We start from the raw sequence: 19,151 nt of genomic DNA, 5'->3' as shown, positions 1-19,151 counted from the left end.
ATAGTAGGTGAATATGGATTGGGGCTAAGAAATGAAAGAGGAAGCCGCCTGGTAGAATTTTGCACAGAGCACAACATAATCATAACTAACACTTGGTTTAAGGATCATGAAAGAAGGTTGTATACATGGAAGAACCCTGGAGATACTAAAAGGTATCAGATAGATTATATAATGGTAAGACAGAGATTTAGGAACCAGGTTTTAAATTGTAAGACATTTCCAGGGGCAGATGTGGACTCTGACCACAATCTATTGGTTATGGCCTGTAGATTAAAACTGAAGAAACTGCAAAAAGGTGGGAATTTAAGGAGATGGGACCTGGATAAACTAAAAGAACCAGAGGTTGTACAGAGATTAAGGGAGAGCATAAGGGAGCAATTGACAGGAATGGGGGAAATAAATACAGTAGAAGAAGAATGGATAGCTTTGAGGGATGAAGTAGTGAAGGCAGCAGAGGATCAAGTAGGTAAAAAGACGAGGGCTAGTAGAAATCCTTGGGTAACAGAAGAAATATTGAATTTAATTGATGAAAGGAGAAAATATAAAAATGCAGTAAGTGAAACAGGCAAAAAGGAATACAAACGTCTCAAAAATGAAATCGACAGGAAGTGCAAAATGGCTAAGCAGGGATGGCTAGAGGACAAATGTAAGGATGTAGAGGCCTATCTCACTAGGGGTAAGATAGATACCGCCTACAGGAAAATTAAAGAGACCTTTGAAGATAAGAGAAGGACTTGCATGAATATCAAGAGTTCAGATGGAAACCCAGTTCTAAGCAAAGAAGGGAAAGCAGAAAGGTGGAAGGAGTATATAGAGGGTCTATACAAGGGCGATGTACTTGAGGACAATATTATGGAAATGGAAGATGTAGATGAAGATGAAATGGGAGATATGATACTGCGTGAAGAGTTTGACAGAGCACTGAAAGACCTGAGTCGAAACAAGGCCCCCGGAGTAGACAATATTCCATTGGAACTACTGACGGCCGTGGGAAAGCCAGTCCTGACAAAACTCTTCCATCTGGTGAGCAAGATGTATGAAACAGGCGAAGTACCCTCAGACTTCAAGAAGAATATATAATTCCAATCCCAAAGAAAGCAGGTGTTGACAGATGTGAAAATTACCGAACTATCAGTTTAATAAGTCACAGCTGCAAAATACTAACACGAATTCTTTACAGACGAATGGAAAAACTAGTAGAAGCCAACCTCGGGGAAGATCAGTTTGGATTCCGTAGAAACACTGGAACACGTGAGGCAATACTGACCTTACGACTTATCGTAGAAGAAAGATTAAGGAAAGGCAAACCTACATTTCTAGCATTTGTAGACTTTGAGAAAGCTTTTGACAATGTTGACTGGAATACTCTCTTTCAAATTCTAAAGGTGGCAGGGGTAAAATACAGGGAGCGAAAGGCTATTTACAATTTGTACAGAAACCAGATGGCAGTTATAAGAGTCGAGGGACATATAAGGGAAGCAGTGGTTGGGAAGGGAGTAAGACAGGGTTGTAGCCTCTCCCCGATGTTGTTCAATCTGTATATTGAGCAAGCAGTAAAGGAAACAAAAGAAAAATTCGGAGTAGGTATTAAAATCCATGGAGAAGAAATAAAAACTTTAAGGTTCGCCGATGACATTGGAATTCTCTCAGAGACAGCAAAGGACTTGGAGGAGCAGTTGAATGGAATGGATAGTGTCTTGAAAGGAGGATATAAGATGAACATCAACAAAAGCAAAACGAGGATAATGGAATGTAGTCTAATTAAGTCGGGTGATGCTGAGGGAATTAGATTAGGAAATGAGGCACTTAAAGCAGTAAAGGAGTTTTGCTATTTGGGGAGCAAAATAACTGATGATGGTCGAAGTAGAGAGGATATAAAATGTAGGCTGGCAATGGCAAGGAAAGCGTTTCTGAAGAAGAGAAATTTATTAACATCCAGTATTGATTTAAGTGTCAGGAAGTCATTTCTGAAAGTATTTGTATGGAGTGTAGCCATGTATGGAAGTGAAACATGGACGATAAATAGTTTGGACAAGAAGAGAATAGAAGCTTTCGAAATGTGGTGCTACAGAAGAATGCTGAAGATTAGATGGGTAGATCAGATAACTAATGAGGAAGTATTGAATAGGATTGGGGAGAAGAGAAGTTTGTGGCACAACTTGACCAGAAGAAGGGATCGGTTGGTAGGACATGTTCTGAGGCATCAAGGGATCACCAATTTAGTATTGGAGGGCAGCGTGGAGGGTAAAAATCGTAGAGGGAGACCAAGAGATGAATACACTAAGCAGATTCAGAAGGATGTAGGTTGCAGTAGGTACTGGGAGATGAAAAAGCTTGCACAGGATAGAGTAGCATGGAGAGCTGCATCAAACCAGTCTCAGGACTGAAGACCACAACAACAACAACAACAACAGCAACAACCGCTTTCTTCCTGTTTAGTTGATGTTTTAATATTGGCGTTTCATGCTTCAGTTTGTGGGCACACCTATATATTTTCCCACATTTTGTTACTTTCAGTTTCTGTGCTGTTGTATACTCCTGTTAAATGTATTCTCTTGTCTCAAACTGTTTTCGCGTGTGTGCTGAAGACCTCGATGTGCACCCATCTCAAGATATCCATCCATCCCCCTCCCCCCCTCCATCCCTCCCTCCCTCCCTCCCTCCCTCCCTCCTTCCCTCCTTCCCTCCTTCCCTCCTTCCCTCCTTCCCTCCCCCCCACCCCCACCCCTCTGTGTCTGTCGGGCTGGCTGTGTGTGTGTGTGTGTGTGTGTGTGTGTGTGTGTGTGTGTGTGTGTGTGTGTGAACAGGCCATCACACACAAAACGTCATGTTCCATAATAGGTAATAGGTTGTAGAGACAAAATTAGCCCTACAGTAATCCTAAGATTTTGATCAATCCTCCACCCTCCCCCCCCCCCCCCCCCTCCCCCCGGGTTGATTATGCATATGATGTATCTGAATGTCTTTGTGCTTAATACATGCCTATCTTAAATAATTGTGGCAATATAAAACTTCTGCATGTGTTGTCTGTATAATATTGTTCCAGCACTATTATATATCAGAAAATAATGAATATTGTTGCTTGCTGTCTTCTTTAACATTAATTTGAAATAAATATTTTCATTAATATTTCTGCAATTATCAGCTTATTTATTACAATTTACTGCTCACAGCCGCGGACTGACACCACCTCACAGGGTAAAATCAATATCCATGGCCAGTTTTACGCCTGAGGAAATTGATATGGTGAAATCGAGAGGAAATGAGGTAACAAAATATGGTTCATATTTGCCTTTTTTATAACTCGTTGTGAGCTAACTAGTGTGTTTATATTCAGTAAGTTATTTTCTCTTTGTAACGCGCGCGCGCGCGCGCGCACACACACACACACACACACACACACACACACACACACACACACACACACACACACACACAGTATTAGTCACAGCTAATGAATCCTGTTTCCTGATTAAAAGTCTGCTGAGGCACACACCTTTAACCAGTCAGTAAAATTCAGCATAGGGAATACTTTTCCAAAGGAAGAGATTTTGCTCCAGTAATAATTCTGATTCTCTTGAAAAGCCAGTCTATCTGTTCCACACATTATGATTCTGCAGACACACTGCAACTTGAAATGAGTCGAAGACAATTTGTGGTAGGTGGAAGCTATGAATTAACAGTGTACGAGGTGTGGCCGAGTGACTTAAGAGCATTGCTTTCAAGCTAATGTTAGAGATTCGGTTTCCAAATTTTTGATAATGTGCTTCCAGTAATCAGTGTGACAGAGATCAAACGTACTGATGGAACATGCTTTGAAAATATGGTGCTCTGCATGAACAGTAACTGACAACATTTGTTGCTATCACATACAGGTTCATTGTTTATAGATAACATGTGCAATGTGCCATCATTGGGTCCTTATTCATTGCATGAACAGCATCAGAAATGCACTAATTGTCAAAAACAAAGTCACTTACCCATTTATTCTGAATGGTTTTCAAAAGAGAGTGAATGTTTCAGAATGACGTATGTTCTCCATGAATGTGTATTATGACCTGATATGCATGTGGGCTTAAGTCTTCAGAGGTTATTCTGTGGTAAATGCTACCATTCATAATGAAAAACTGTAAAAGTTCATCGAAAGTCTGCGATGCAACAAGATCATAGCATACATGTCTTTCAGACATATCCGCAGTGTGCTAAGTGGACTGAAACATGAGCTCACGACTGGCCATTCCATAAGCTGATATATTCAGTCTTTACACAATATCCCTTGTGATGCCGAGGCTTTATTGTAAACTAGACTGAATTCAGGGTCAACATCATTCAAATGTTGCAGTACTCACAGATCTCATTGTTGTACATATTGGACTTGGCAGTTCCTTGTACTCTTGCATGGTAAGGAGTACAAAGATGGCTTGACATCCAAGCCGTCTTTTGCCATCCTGATGCTCATATCAAAGGTTATATTTGAAATCTCTCCTTTGTGGCTAACTCAGTGATCCCTCTGTCCTCCTCGTACGTTTGTTGTACCAGATCCGTGAGCTTTTTTAAATTTTTCCCATTTGATTATTACACGATCCGCAAGTGTCTCCAGTATTGTGTGTAACCACTATGTAATTGCTAGTGACAAAATTTTCTTCTATCGGGGGCTAATATAAATTTAGATTCTAGGACTTCCATTTCTACAAAGTGCTTAAGCCTTCTGTTGTTTCTGTGGTAGGTAGGCATAATCAGTAACAATGTGTGAATTTAGTGCCAGTCCTTCCTGAAGTACTGGTAATTCTTATTCCATGGCATATCTGCATGTTCTAGCTTGCAGCTCCTCTCTCGTAATAGTTTGAAAAGAGCTGAATTTTTCATGGTTATGCTTGTGATTTTGTATTAAATATTTGATGAGTTCTAATCAAAATATCCCATGGTCATACTAAGCTGTGGTGGCCACGACATTATTTTTTACAAATGCCGTTTCCTTAAATCTCTCCAGTTACACTTTGTTTCTTTCTATTTACCCTCAACAACATTAACACGGGTTTCCAATTCTCTCTGTCTTTCGTCACATGTATGTGCCCTCTCAGCCTCAAAATAGACTTCCACTAGTTCTTGCTATACCTTACCGTGTGTCCTTAGTCTTTCACAGTGACATGCTTTAGTAATATTCTTGGTTTTCAAGCCACATCACTTAAAATCAGGAGTTAAAACCACTTACTGCGGGGACTGGCACTGTGTTGCATTTATGTAGGATGTAATGGCAGCATCCTCCCCAGGGGGCTCATGTTTCTTTAGAGAGTTCGTGCATGACACTCGTGTGACCCTGAGCTATTGCAGCCTAGTCTTCATTCTTAGGCTGTAATTCCTTCCCTGTGCCCCATCCTCCCTGTCCTTGCTCCTCCCCCTCTGCCCCCTCCTTCCTCCCTCTGTGTTCTTACTTACATTGACCTGTCTGTCCCGCTGATTTCCTGTATTCCATGCAGTTTTGTGCCCTTTGCCTTTTTTTGTCATCCTTCCTTTTTAGTGTTTTTGGTCCCTCTTTGAAGTTTGACCTTCACTTCTAAATTTCTCTCCGTAGTGTGAGCCATTTGGGGAAAGATGCCCTGCCTAGAGTCTACGGTGTGGATTCCTCTCTCCCCTTCCATCCCCTCTTCCTTCCCTGCTGTAGCCCCTCCGCCACGCTGTCACCAGCATGTGTAGCCTATCCATGTCGTGAGACTGTTACGTATCCATCTAGCGGAGCCCTCGACAACACAGAGATTACATTTCTGATACTACTCTCATACGACTGTCTTTTAAAGTGGTAATGAATCATTGAATGCTGCTTTTTATGATCCTGCGAACTTCCCTTTACTGGCTACACCTTGAAAGGAAGGCCCGGCTAGCCGTCTTGGGGTGAAACACTTTCCCTGCTACCTGGTCCGTACTAGGATGAATTGGGACACGTTCACCATCGCAAAACCATTATTTTTTGTGGAAAATATTGAAGAAAAGTTCTGTGAAGTGGAGAGTCTCAGTAAGATGTGGTCAGGTTGCCTGTTCACCAACTGCCACCCAGTTTGCAGCTCTATGTTCTTGTGATCGTCTTGGCAACATCAGTGTCCATTAAACCTGACCAGTCTTTGAATATGGCCCAGGGAATCATTTTTCATAGGTACCTCATCCTTCAAACTGATGAGGAGGAACTCCAGGCCAGTCTCCATCCGTTTCTCAGGACGTGTGATCCGAAGTGTGGCCCCCACTAGGAAGGAGCATGCCATCAGAGATGCCAGTAATCATGGGGGATACTTTCACAATGGTTTTTTCTACCCCTACAACTTCTGCCCACAAGAGAAAGCTAGATGAGTCATAGCCACAGAAAATTCTTCCATCAGTGCCAAAGCTCCTATTTGTTTCTTGGTCTGACAAAGTTCAAGACATTTCAACTGTAAACCCTTTCATTACTCAGAACTGCAGGTTCTGTAAAGTCTTGTTCCCACTTACGAAATGACACCTTGTTAGAAACAGACAGTGACCTCCAGGCACAAAAATTGCTTCAAATTACACTGCTGCGCACCTTCCCTGTCCGGGTGGGGCACACCATACTTTAAACTCATCATGCGAGGTGGTTTGTACAAGAGCACTTGACGGATTATCAAATGACATTTCAAAATTACCTACCTGATCAGGGAGTACATCAAGTAATGAAAAGGATTGAAAAGGAACTGGTACCGACCCGCATCCTCTTCTTGCTGTTTGACGGAGTTCAACTTCCATCGCATATTAAAGTGGAATATGAGAACTTCAGTGTGCTCTTACATCCTCAAACCTAAACGTTGCTGTCAGTGTCAGAGGTTTAATCATACCAGCCAGTCGTATTCCAATACAACCAAATGCGTTAACTGTGGCAAGGATGCCTATGAGGGTGATTTCCACCCCCATCCCCTTGTTGCATCAGCTGTATGGGTGACCATGCTGCTTACTCTAGAGATTGCTGTATTTTTAAAGATTAACGAATTATTCAGGAACTCTGAGTGAAGGAAAAGGTGTCCACCTTTGCTGTTCGTAAGTTATTCGCCAGTAGAAAGCCCACTGTGCTCCCAGTAGGCTAATACAGCACTGTCCTCGCCTCTCCTCTACCTACTAAGGAGGTAGACGGGAGACTTACGATCTCACCTTTAGCGCCACAGTCGTCAGATCGGCCAGCCCAAAGGTCGCTTGTTGAAACTCCCAACTATCACCCGCTCACTCTAAGGGTCAACCTTCATCGGCTCCTGATAAATCACAGGTCCCAAAATCGGACGCATGGACTTCCAAACAAGAACCTACTCGTGAAGAATTTTTACGTACCCAGACATGAGAACCATCAACTCCTTCATCTCAACGTCCTGCTTCTGAGAAGGCTCATAAGAAAAACAGTTCCTATCCTTCTCCACCATGGTGTCTCTCTTCTCGACCCAGCGGTAGCCGCTCTCAGCTGTCTTCCGTGCTGCCAAGACACACCACTGGTGGCTGATCAACTAGCCAATAACTGGTGGCAGGAGCTGCCCCTGAACAACCAATGGATCAGGATCTTCTGCCTCTGGCCGAATGCCATTACACGCCATTGGCCACCGGCTCTCAGCAGTAACTGAGGTGACGGCAACTGTGGTGAGATTCTTTCTTTTTCATCCACCCTCTGTCAATTATCAGTTGCAGTATCTGTGGAATTTGCCCCAATCAGGATGAACTGTCGATCCTCTTACGATCCTACTTCCCAGTCATCTTCTATCCTCAGGAAACAAAGCTCCGTCCCCATGATCACTTTGTCTTCCCTCATTTCCAATGAATTCAGTTGGATCCCCCCCTCTGTTGTTGGTGTTACGGCACACAGGGGGCATAAGATTCCTCTCCATGATACTATCCTTTGTCACCCAACCACTTACACAGTTCCTTCCAAGCTGTCACTGTACGTCTTTACCTTTCTGGATTCACCTTCTCTCTTTATGCCATATACATTCCATCATCCACCCCAACGGCAAAAGCCGATCTCTTTCATCTCCGTGGTCAGGTGCAACCCCCCCTGTTTACTGGTTGGGACTTCGGCACCCACCATCCGCTTTGGGGATCTCCGCATCCTTGTCGAAGAGGCTCCCTGTTGATTGACCTTTTCCACCAAACAGATCATGTTTGCCTCAACCCTGGGGAACCTATATTTTTGTCTGCCTCCACATCAACCTACTCTCATTTGGAGTTTTTGGTTTGTCCTGTTTGGCTAGCTCAGCACTTTGAATGGTTTGCTCTATCTGATACACACTTGAGTGACCATTTTCAATGTGCCCTTTGGTTGCAGTCACAACTGCCATGCCCCTGTGGGTCCGGGGATTAGAATAGGCCCAAGATATTCCTGCCTGTCATAAGAGACAACTAAAAAGAGTCTCTCACATTTCAGCCTTTATGCGATGGTCCCCTGTAAGGTTTGAATTGCATTTTTCAAAATTTTCCCAAAAAGTGAGCCAATTTGGGAAGGGCACCTTACATGGTGCATAGTGTCCATCATGCGCTGAGACCTCTTAAATCCTTCATCGACGTGGATTTGCACTTCCGCTGATTCTCCTGCTCTTGGGCAAGGTCACCCCCCTGGGTGCGTTTTACTTCATCCTCACTGTTTTCTGCACTGTTGACGATGATGGACTTCTTAGCTCATTTGGACCTGATATCCAGCACGGCAGCAAGTTTGTTGTGGTGGGGCTGCCATGCACCCTGTTGGTTGTAGCCCCCTGACCACACAGGGATCTCTCCGCTGACGCCTGCACCATTAACTCCCCACGTTTGCCAAAGAGTAGATGCCCATCACCCTGGGGCGTCAGGACTCCCGGCAATGGCCATCCTGCCAGGTGACCTTTGCTGCGGCTGGGTGGTGCCCATGGGGAGGGCCCCTGGTCGGAGTGGGTGGCATCAGGGTGGATGACATGCCATGAAGCATAGTACATCATCTCTTGCTGGTGGTCAAACACCAGCAGTCTCTAAGCAGTCAAGGTCTAACTGCAATGCTAAGAAATATAACCATAAATCGTCTCTCTCCCCCCCCCCCCTCTCCACACACACACACACACACACACACACACACACACACACACACACACACACACACACACAACTCTAGCCACACCATGGGAGGAACGTCAGGCCAAGGATGGCAAGGAAGCTTATTCACCTCGGTACCTCATATATACGAGAGTTGATGGGGAATCTTTCTTGTCAGTAAACCTCAGTTTTTTGTGGGGCATTTAGAGGACAAGTTTGGGAAGGTGAAGGGCTTGTCCAAAATGCGGTCAGGGTCGGTCATGATCAAAATAGCATCCTCTGCCCACACAGGCACTACTAGCCTATGACAAGCTGGGGGATGTTTGTTTCCATCATGCCCCATAAGAGCTTAAATATGGTCCAGGGTATCATATTTCACAGGGACCTTGTTTTGCAGTCTGGCTACGAGCTACATGCCAATTTAGAGCGGCGAGGTGTCCATTTTATCCAGCGTGTCCTCCGGGGTCCAAGGGATAATTAGGTTGCCACCGGTGCCTTCATCTTGGCTTCGAGGGTGACACATTACTCAAGAAGGCCAAGGTGATGGCCTACCGCTGTGATTTAAAGCTCTATATCCCTCCTCTAATGCAGTGCTTTAAGTGCTGGAAGTTCGGCCATATGTCATCCCGTTATACTTCCAGCGCACTTGTCAAGATTGCGGACGCCCGTAACATCCCAATACTCCACGTGCTCTGCCTCCCATCTGTGTCAACTGCAAAGAGCGCCATTCGCCTTGCTCGCCAGACTGCTGGATTCTCCAGAAAGAAAGGAAAATCATGGAGTACAAGACCCTGGACAGACTGACCTACACTGAGGCTAAGAGAAAATTTGAACGCTTGAATCCTGTACGTATGACATCGTCTTTCACCACCTCTACAACAGTTCTGGCACGATCAGCCAACCCTGGTCACCTCTCACAGCCGGAAGACTACATCTGTCCCCTTGATTGTGGGGGCATTTCCCTCCCTGTTGCTCCCGCACCCACACCACCTACTTCAGGAGCAACACCCCCCCCCCCCTCCCCAACCATCAGGGACGTCCATCCCCACTTCTAAGCCGGGAGAAGCATAAACTTTCTTTGGCTTCTCTCACTAGGAAGAGGTCCCTTGGGTCCCTCCTTTCCTAGGTTTCTGTTAGTAGGAAAGATGACACCTGCCAGTGGCTGAAGAGCTCAAAAGCAGCTGGTCGGCTGGTCGTAGGGCTTCACGCTCATCCTCAGTCCCGGAGAGACTGAGCCAGTGAACATGTCACAGCCAGGGAAACCCAAGGAGCAGCGAGGGAAATCCAAAGAGAAGACCCCTAAGACCAAGGAATTGAGGTGGCACCCACACCACCACTACCTGCAAGCTCTGCACCTGAGGATGGGGTGGAGATTCTGGCATCCGCTGAGGCCCTAGATCTCGCCAGACCCTCGGACACAATGGATATAGACTGCTCAGGCAATAAGTTGGTGGCAGCAGGTGACTGAAGCATAAATTGCCTCATTGAATGTTCCACATGTTCCCAGTCTCATGATGATGTCATCCTCCAGTGGAATTGCAGTGGTTTTTTCCACCGCCTGTTTGAGCTACGGCAACTGTTAAGCTTTACATCTGCTATCTGCATTGCCCTCCAGGAAACCTGGTTCCTGGCAGTGCGGGCCCCTGCCCTATGTGGCTATAAGGGATATTACAGGAACCATAGTGGCTATAATCGAGTGTCAGGTGGAGTTTGCATTTATGTCCTGAACTCGGTCCTTAGTGACACTGTGCCCCTTCAAACACCTCTTGAAGCTATGGCTGTCAGAATAAGGACGACACAGGAAATAACTGTCTGCAATGTATATCTTCCTCCAGATGGTGCAGCACTCCTGAATTTATTAGCTGCACTGATTGATCAACTCCCTAAACCTTTCCTACTTTTGGGAGATTATAACGCCATAACCCCTTGTGGGGTGGTACCTTGCTTACTGGTCAAGGCAGAGATGTCAAAACTTTACTGTCTCAGTTCGACCTCTACCTCTTAAATACTGGGGTCGCCACACATTTCAGTGTGGCTCATGGTAGTTACTTGGCCATTGATTTATCAATTTGCAGGCCAGGACTTCTCCCTTCTATCCACTGGAGAGCACATGACGACCTTTGTGTTAGTGACCACTTCCCCATCTACCTGTTACTGCCCCAGCCTCAGGCCCACGGACACCTGCTCATATGGGCTTTAAATAAGTCGGACTGGGAAACTTTCACATCTGCTGTCACCGTTGAATCTGCCCCACACGGTATCATCAATATGATGGTTGAGCAGGTGATAACAACAATTGTTTCTGCGGAAGAAAACGTGATCCCTCGCTCTTTAGGTTGCCCCCGGCGTAAGGCAGTCCCTTGGTGGTTGCTGGAAGTCACTGAAGCAATTAAGGAGCATCAGCGATCTCCACAGCAGCATAAATGTCACCCTTCCCTGGAGCACCCTACAGCCTTTAAATGGGTACATGCCCATGTTTTCAAACTTATCAAACAATGGAAGCAGGAGTGTTGGGAGAGATAAGATTCGACCATTGGGTGCCCTACGTCACCTTCCCGAGTCTGGGCAAAGATCAAACGTGTTTTCGGGTACCAGATCCCAATAGGTGTTCCCGGTGTTACAATAAATGGCATGTTATCTACCGACACAAACGTGATTGGCGAGCACTTTGCTCGAGTCTCTGCATTGGAGAATTACCCCCCAGCCTATCGCTCTCCTAAACTGCAGCTGGAAGGGAAAGTCCTCTACACGCCACAGTGAATCCTATATCACCCCATTTACAGAGTGGGAGCTCCTCAGTGCCCTTGCACATCACCCCAACACGGCTCCTGGGCCTGATCGGATCCACAGCCAGATGATTAAACATCTCTCATTGACTACAAGTGACACATCCTCATCATCTTCGACCGGATCTGGTGCGATGGCATCTTTCCATCACAGTGGCGGGAGAGCACCATCATTCCAGTGCTCAAACCCGGTAATAACCTGCTTGATGTGGAGAGCTACCAGACCATCAGCCTCACCAACATTCTTTGTAAGCTGCTGGAACATATGGTGTGTTGGCAGTTGGGTTGGGTCGTGGAGTCACGTGGCCTACTGTCTCCACATCAGGGCGGCTTCCGCCAGGGTCGCTCTACCCCTGATAGTCATACGTCTCCCGAGTCTGCTATCTGAACAGCTTTTCCAGACGCCAACACACGGTTTCTGTCTTTTTTTTTTTTTGACATACATAAAGCATATGACATGACCTGGAGGCATCATATCCTTGCCACATTGTATGAGTGGGGTCTCATGGGCCCACTCCAGATTTTTATCCAAAACTTCCTGTCGCTCCATACTTTCCATGACCAAGTTGGTGCCTCCCATAGTTCCATCCATATCCAGGAGAATGGAGTCCCACAGAGCTCTGTATTGAGTGTGTCTCTGTTTTTAGTGGCCATTAATGGTCTAGCAGCAGCTGTCGGGCCCTCTGTCTTGCCTTCTCTGTATTCAGACGACTTCTGCACTTTGTACTGCTGCTTCAGTGCTGGTGTTGCTGAGTGTCGCCTACAGTGAGCCATCCGTAAGGTGCAGTCATGGGCCCTAGCCCATGGCTTACAGTTTTCCGCCATGAAGACGTGTCATGCATTTCTGTGGGCGTCGTACCGTTCATCCGGAACCAGCACTTTACCTTAATGATGATCCACTCACTGTAGTGGAGGCATATCGATTCTTAGGTCTGGTTTTCGATGCTCATTTGACTTGGCTTCCTCATCTTCATCAGCTTAAACGGAAGTGGTGGCAGCACCTCAATGCCCTCCGCTGCCTGAGCAACACCAACTGGGGTGCAGATTGCTCCACACTGCTGCAACTCTACAGAGCCCTTGTTCAATCCCGTCTTGACTATGGGAGTGTGATTTATGGTTCGAGGCACCATTGCTGAGTTTGACTAGCGACAGGAGCTTTTAGAACGAGTCCGGTGACATGCGTACTGGTTGAGGCTGGAGTCCCTCCATTGAAGATCAGATGTGCACAACTTCTTTCCAGTTACATTGCACACATTCATAGCTCTCCTGAACATCGGAATTACCGTCTTCTTTTCCCACCTGTGGCAATCCATCTCCTGCATTGGCAGCCCAGGTCAGGGCTAACGATTGTTGTCCGCGTGCAATCCCTCCTCTCTGAACTAGAGTCCTTCCCTTTGCCACCTCTACTTGCAGTCCTTTCACTTACGCCTCCGTGGTGTACGCCTCAGCAGCACCTTCATCTAGACCTTTTGCATGGCCCTAAGGACTCCGTTAACCCCGCCACTCTCCGCTGTCACTTCCTCACGATTCTTGATGTGTTCCGGGGCTCTGATGTGGTTTACACCGATGGCTGATGGTCCTGTAGGCTTTGCATATGTTCGTGGAGGACATATTGAACGCACTCCTTGCCAGATGGCTGCAGTGTTTTTACTGCAGAGCTTTGGCCATATTTCATGCTCTTGAGCACATCCGCTCATGCCCTGGCGTGTCATTTCTCCTGTGTACTGACTCATTGAGCAAGCTACAACCAGTGCTACCTTCGCCATCCTCAGGTAGCATCCATCCAGGAGTCCATCTATGCCCTGGAATGGTCTTGCCGTTCAGTGGTGTTTGTGTTGACCCCAGGACATGTCGGAATCCCCGGCGACGTGGAAACCGCTTCTGGAGATGGGCATCTCTGAAGCTGACCTGCGTTCCGTCTTCTGCCGCAGGGTTTTTCGGCTTTGAGAGACGGAATGGCATAACAGTATGCACAACACACTGTGTGTCATTGAGGAGGCTACGAATGTGTGGAAGTCTTCCATGCGGCCCTCAGAGAATCAGTTGTCCTCTTCCGGCTCCGCATTGGCCATACATGACTAACGCATGGTTACCTACTCCGTCACGAGGACCCACCTCTGTGTCGCTGTGGCTCCCAAATGAGAATCGTCCACCTCTTGGTGGACTACCCACTTTAGCCGCTCTGTGGCGGACTTTTAACTTTCCCAGCACCTTGCCTTCCGTGTTGGGTGACAATGCCTCAACAGCAGCTTCAGTTTTACGTTTTATCCATGAGAGTGGGTTTTATACTTCTATGTAGGTTTTAGCGCATGTCCTTTATCCCTCTGTGTCCTCCACCCTAGTGCTTTTAGGGTGGAGGTTTTAATATGTTGCAGAGTGGCTGGCTTTTCCTTTTTATTCTCATGGTCAGCCAGCCACTGTAATCTGCTTTCTTGTTTTACTGTCTTCTGTTTCTAGCGTCTCTCTGTTGTTTTCTTATCCTCTTTTGTTCCTTTTAGTGTTAGTTGCCTTTTCTTCGTTCTTGTGGTTTTTCCTTTCTTTCTGATTTGTGGTATATGTCTTGTCCGTTTTATTCTCACCCTTATGGCATTGTTTTATTAGGAACAAGGGACCCATGTCATCGTAGTTTGGTCCCTTCCTCCCCTTCTTTTAAACCAACCAACCATCGCAGTAGCGGGAGAGCACCATCATTCCGGTGTTCAAACTCTGTCAAAACCTGTTTGATGTGGATAACTACCAGCCCATCAGCCTCACCAACTTTCTTTGTAAGCTGCTGGAAGGAATGGTGTGTTGGCAGTTGGGTTGGGTCCTGGAGTCATGTGGCCTACTGGCTCCATGTCAGGGCGGCTTCCCCCAGGGTCGCTCTACCACTGATAATTTTGTGTACCTTGAGTCTGCCATCCGTTGAAGCTTAGGCGTGCACACAGTCGTCTGCTCCAACTCTTTCAGTGCCCTTCAGAGCCTCAGCATGCTGTACACCGTTCATCTCTTAGTGCAACAGGTCCAGGAAAGCTGTCACTTGCTCACTCTTGATGGAGCTACTGTGATGTTTATGTGGGTTCCTGGTCACGTCGGTCTCACAGGAAATGACCCTGCTGCCAAGGGTGCAGGGGTGAAGTCCTTATACCTCAGCCCTCTAGTTCTTTCACTACCTCCCATGATCTCCACATTGCCGTCTGTCTGGTGTCACGTTGGCATCACCATTTGCCCTCCCTTCATGGGAAGAAGCTCCAGGTTATTAAGTCTCTCCCTGTGGCCTAGATGACCAACTCTCGGCCCTCTCGCTGTGAGGGGATCATTTAACTAGGTTGCATATCGAGCACTGTCTTTTTATCCATCGTCATTTGTTAAGTGGTGCACCACCACCACTTTATGCTCATTGCCCTCAACCTTTGACGGTCCGCCATTTCCTGATGGAATGGCCTTGTTTTTAAGTACTTACATTCTCATTTGTGTTTGCCGTCTGAGTTATCAGCCATTTTAGCGAATGATGCGCAGACTGTTGACTGTGTTTTACTTTTTATCTGTTTTAGCAATATGGCGAAGGCCATTTAATTTTTTGTTCTGGACCTCTGTTTCTCTGTGGCATATTTTACAGACGTTCCCACATCCCTGTTTTTAGCTTTCTTCTCTTCCGTCTGTTGGGATTAATATGTAGTTGTTCTTAACTCCTCTCTTTGTCTTCGTTTCTACAGTTCTGATATGGGCACGTACCACCTTAATTGTTTTTGCACCCTGAAACAAAACAATACAAACAAGCCATATTGCTGCAGTTTCTGCACTCTTCGTAAGGCCTATGACACAGTTTGGTGGCATCACATCATCCTCACATTCCCTAAGTAGGATCCCTGGGCCCCTCCTGATTTTTATTCTCCAGTTCCTTTCCCAATGTTCATTCAGAGTCCGGGTTGGCACTGTCCTTAGCTCTCCGCCGACCCAGGAGAATGGTGTTCCACACAGTTCTATATTATCTATGGACTTGTTGCCTTTCTTCTTCTTCTTTTTACAACAAGCTTACTTGGTTGCCCCATATCCGACATCTGTTTGCATAAACTCAATGTTCTTTGCTTCCTTTTCTACAGCTCTTGGGGCATGTGTCGTTCGACCCATCTTTGCCTTTACCGGTCATTAGTTCCATCTCGTGTGTATTATGGTTGTCAAGTTTATGGATCGGCTGCTGCTTCCATGCTGCTGCTCATGGACCTGGTGCACCATCGTGGTATCTGTTTAGCTACTGGTGTGTTTCGCACTAGCTTTGTTGATAGTCTTCTGGTTGACACTGGAATTCCTTTAGATTCAGCGGTCCCGGCTCCTTTCTCCTGTGCCATCACTATCTGCTCTTCCTCTGCTCACCCCCTCCTGTTCTATTCTATTCTTTTCACGGCTTCGGGCTGTCGCCCACCCGCTGCCCACCCTCAGGTTACTTGTTGGGCTCTGCCACGCTTCTCTCCGCCGTGAGTTCTATATCCCCACCTTGTCCTCTTCCACATGTTCTCTCCCAACCAACTCATTGATTAGTTCCTTGGCCACACATTCAGATGGATCTTTTTTGAGGTCCGAAAGCCTCCAATGGTGTCCTGTTGTTTGTCCGAATGCTCTTACATAAGTTTCAGAATGCCATTGATTTTTACACAGACTGCTCTAAATCCATTGCTCATGTTGGGTATACCTTCACATCTTCTGTTGGCACCAACACCATCTGTGGCCTCCCATGTGTGGAGTATTTACTGCAGAATTGATGGCCATCTGTCGGGCCCTCTGTTTTGTTAAACGGTCACTCACCCAAGTTTTGTTATGTACGGACTCAATGAGTGGCCTTCAAGGCTATCACTCGACGTTTTTCCCGCCATCCCTTGGTATCTGCTGTCCACGACCTTCTCATTGATTTTGGTGATGCAGCTTGTTTGGTCGATTTCCTGTGTCTTCCTGGTCACATAGGTATCCCAGGTAATGAACTTGCTGATCATCTGGCTGGGACACTGGCCAACTACCCCCCCATTCTCCTGACCCCACCGATGGGGGATTTGTGGCTTTACTTCAAATTGTCAGCTGACTTGGTAGGCAACCCCCCTGTCTAATAGACTTCGCACCATCAAGGAAACTACCACCATGTGGCATTCTCCCCTATGCCTCTCCCAACAGGAATCTACCATCCTCTGCCATCTTCATTTTGGCCATACTAGGTTGACCCATGGGTTTTTACTCAGTATTGAGCTCTCCCACCACCTCCCCCATCCACCCCCCCCCCCCCCCCCCCTTTGTAATTGCGGGCTCTGTTCACAGTGACCCATATTTTGCTGGACTGCTGCCGCATTTTGGCTCTTTGCACTCAATATGCTTTCTCACCTTCCTTGTCTGTGGTGTTTGCAGACGAACCTCACATGGTTATGTGTATCCTGATTTCCTTCACCAACATCGTATGTACTCTCAGCTATAAGTCCTCGAATTTTCGTCTGGAATTTGAGTCCCTCAGTTAATGTAGGTGTTGATTATGGAGGCCTTGACCTTGCCTCCACACTAGCCAGGTTATCCCCACCATTTCCCTACATTTTGTCTGGTATGTTGTGCTGCTTTGTTACCTGTTTTCATATGTCTTCTTCCCCTGGTGTTGTCCCCATATTATTGTGATTCTGTTCTTTCCCTTCCTGCTGCCCTGACATCCCATTTCCCTCTTTGTTTGCACATTATCCCTTCCCTGTGACTCGACTGTGCTGTTTGTGGTGTTCCTCCCTTGGTTTCTGTCATCTTAGCTCATAGGACCGATGACAGTACTGTTTGGTCCCCTCCTCCATATCAATCACCCAACCAACCTAATGGCTGTGTCTGTAATCTTCCAGAGAAGGCTGGAGTAATCAATGTGCAGAAGGTTCACTGGGCAGCTCGTAGCAGCTCTTTCCCACTGCGGGACTGAGTGACATCAGATGGCACGAGGGACCAGCACCTCGTTTGTAACTGCTGCTCCTGCATCCCTCCAAACATCAAGCCTCCATCTCTGTTTTCGTTCAATGACGAAAACCCTGCACTCATGCCCAACTAAGTGTGTACCAATGGTCTTTGTTAAAATTGTTGCTGTTTATTCTAATTTCAGTTGCTTCTTTTATACCAGAATCCAAATATGATGGTGTTTGAGCCAAAACTCTGATGTTCTCAAATTTTATTTTATGCCAGTTTTCTAGGCAGTGCAATGTGGTAGTTCATTGACCATGTGTCTGGTGTCCATCCCAACATTAAATTTACTGTAGTGTTGCAGAGGGGTGGCAAGCTTCCATTCATGGATGTTTTATTCCAGGGAAGGCAGGAGGCAGGCTTGGTCATTCACTGTACAGGATATCTGCACACACTGATTGGTACTTGAAAGCCCAACAGTTTTCACCACCCTGCACACAAGAAAGCAAGTTTGAACATGTTAGTACACAGAGCAACAGTTATTTCTGATGGCGGCCAGCTGAAATCTGAATTTCAGCACTTGAAGCACACATTTAGAGCAAATTTTTATAGCAAAGAAGAAACTGAAAAAGCTACAAGGTGCCACCGACAAAAGTTGACTCTTGAATTGGTGGAAGAAGCCAAGCTGACTGCATTCCTTCTGTACTGTGAAGTAACTGCAGGCAAGATAGGATGAGTGCTGAAGAGACATGGACTGAGACCAGTGTTTCTTTCTACCTCCAAGATAAGATATTGTTACACTCCTTTAAAAGCAACATAAGTCTTAGAGTTTGTGGTGTGTATGGTGGCCCCTTCAAAGGTAGCCCTTATATAGATCAAACTATTAGAACTGTTGCTGAGCATTGTGCGGAGCATTAACAACATATTAAACAAAGGGAACTTCAGAAGTCGGCCATGAGTTGAACATTGTTTAGGAAATTGACACGAAGTAAGATTTGAGAAGATGAAAGATTTGAACTAAACATCATGATATTGGGATTCTGTTATAAAAGAATTGGCTGAAATTGGGTTAAACACAACAATTTTAAGAGACCAGGGATACCCAATTAGTAGGGCATGGGGGTGTGCTTTGGACTTTGAGTGAAACCAGAGACAGAGGCTTGGCACTTGTAGGGATGAGGGAATGGCAGTTTCAAACGTGGTGGTGGCCACTCGCGTCATCTGGTGTCACTTGGTCACGAAGCTCTGTGGAGCTGCTTAACTTGTCTTCTGTGCATGCATTGCTCCATCCCTCTCTGGAAGGTTCCAGATGCTGCCATTGCATCTATATAAGCAGTATATCTTGGCAGCCATTGGTTTGAACTACTGATAATGATACCAGAAGCAGATGTCAAAAGCTCAAGTGTTTTATTCAAAGTGATTCTGCTTGTAAACCAAGAA

The 19,151-nt window shown here is 46.1% G+C and overlaps 1 protein-coding gene across 2 annotated transcripts in view; it reads left to right on the top strand.

Moving 5' to 3' along the window:
- The window catches only part of LOC124592586 (arf-GAP domain and FG repeat-containing protein 1), a 94,565-nt gene that overhangs the window by 5,716 nt on the left and 69,698 nt on the right, over positions 1-19,151 (top strand). For both annotated transcript variants that reach the window (XM_047131849.1, XM_047131850.1), the window contains one exon: positions 3,174-3,267. In XM_047131849.1, the coding sequence (XP_046987805.1) occupies positions 3,174-3,267 (94 nt within the window). The remainder of the gene's footprint in view (positions 1-3,173; positions 3,268-19,151) is intronic.

This window comes from Schistocerca americana, chromosome 2, assembly GCF_021461395.2.
Source record: "Schistocerca americana isolate TAMUIC-IGC-003095 chromosome 2, iqSchAmer2.1, whole genome shotgun sequence".
Classification (NCBI taxonomy): domain Eukaryota; kingdom Metazoa; phylum Arthropoda; class Insecta; order Orthoptera; family Acrididae; genus Schistocerca; species Schistocerca americana.
This window is presented reverse-complemented; position numbering and strand designations above follow the sequence as displayed.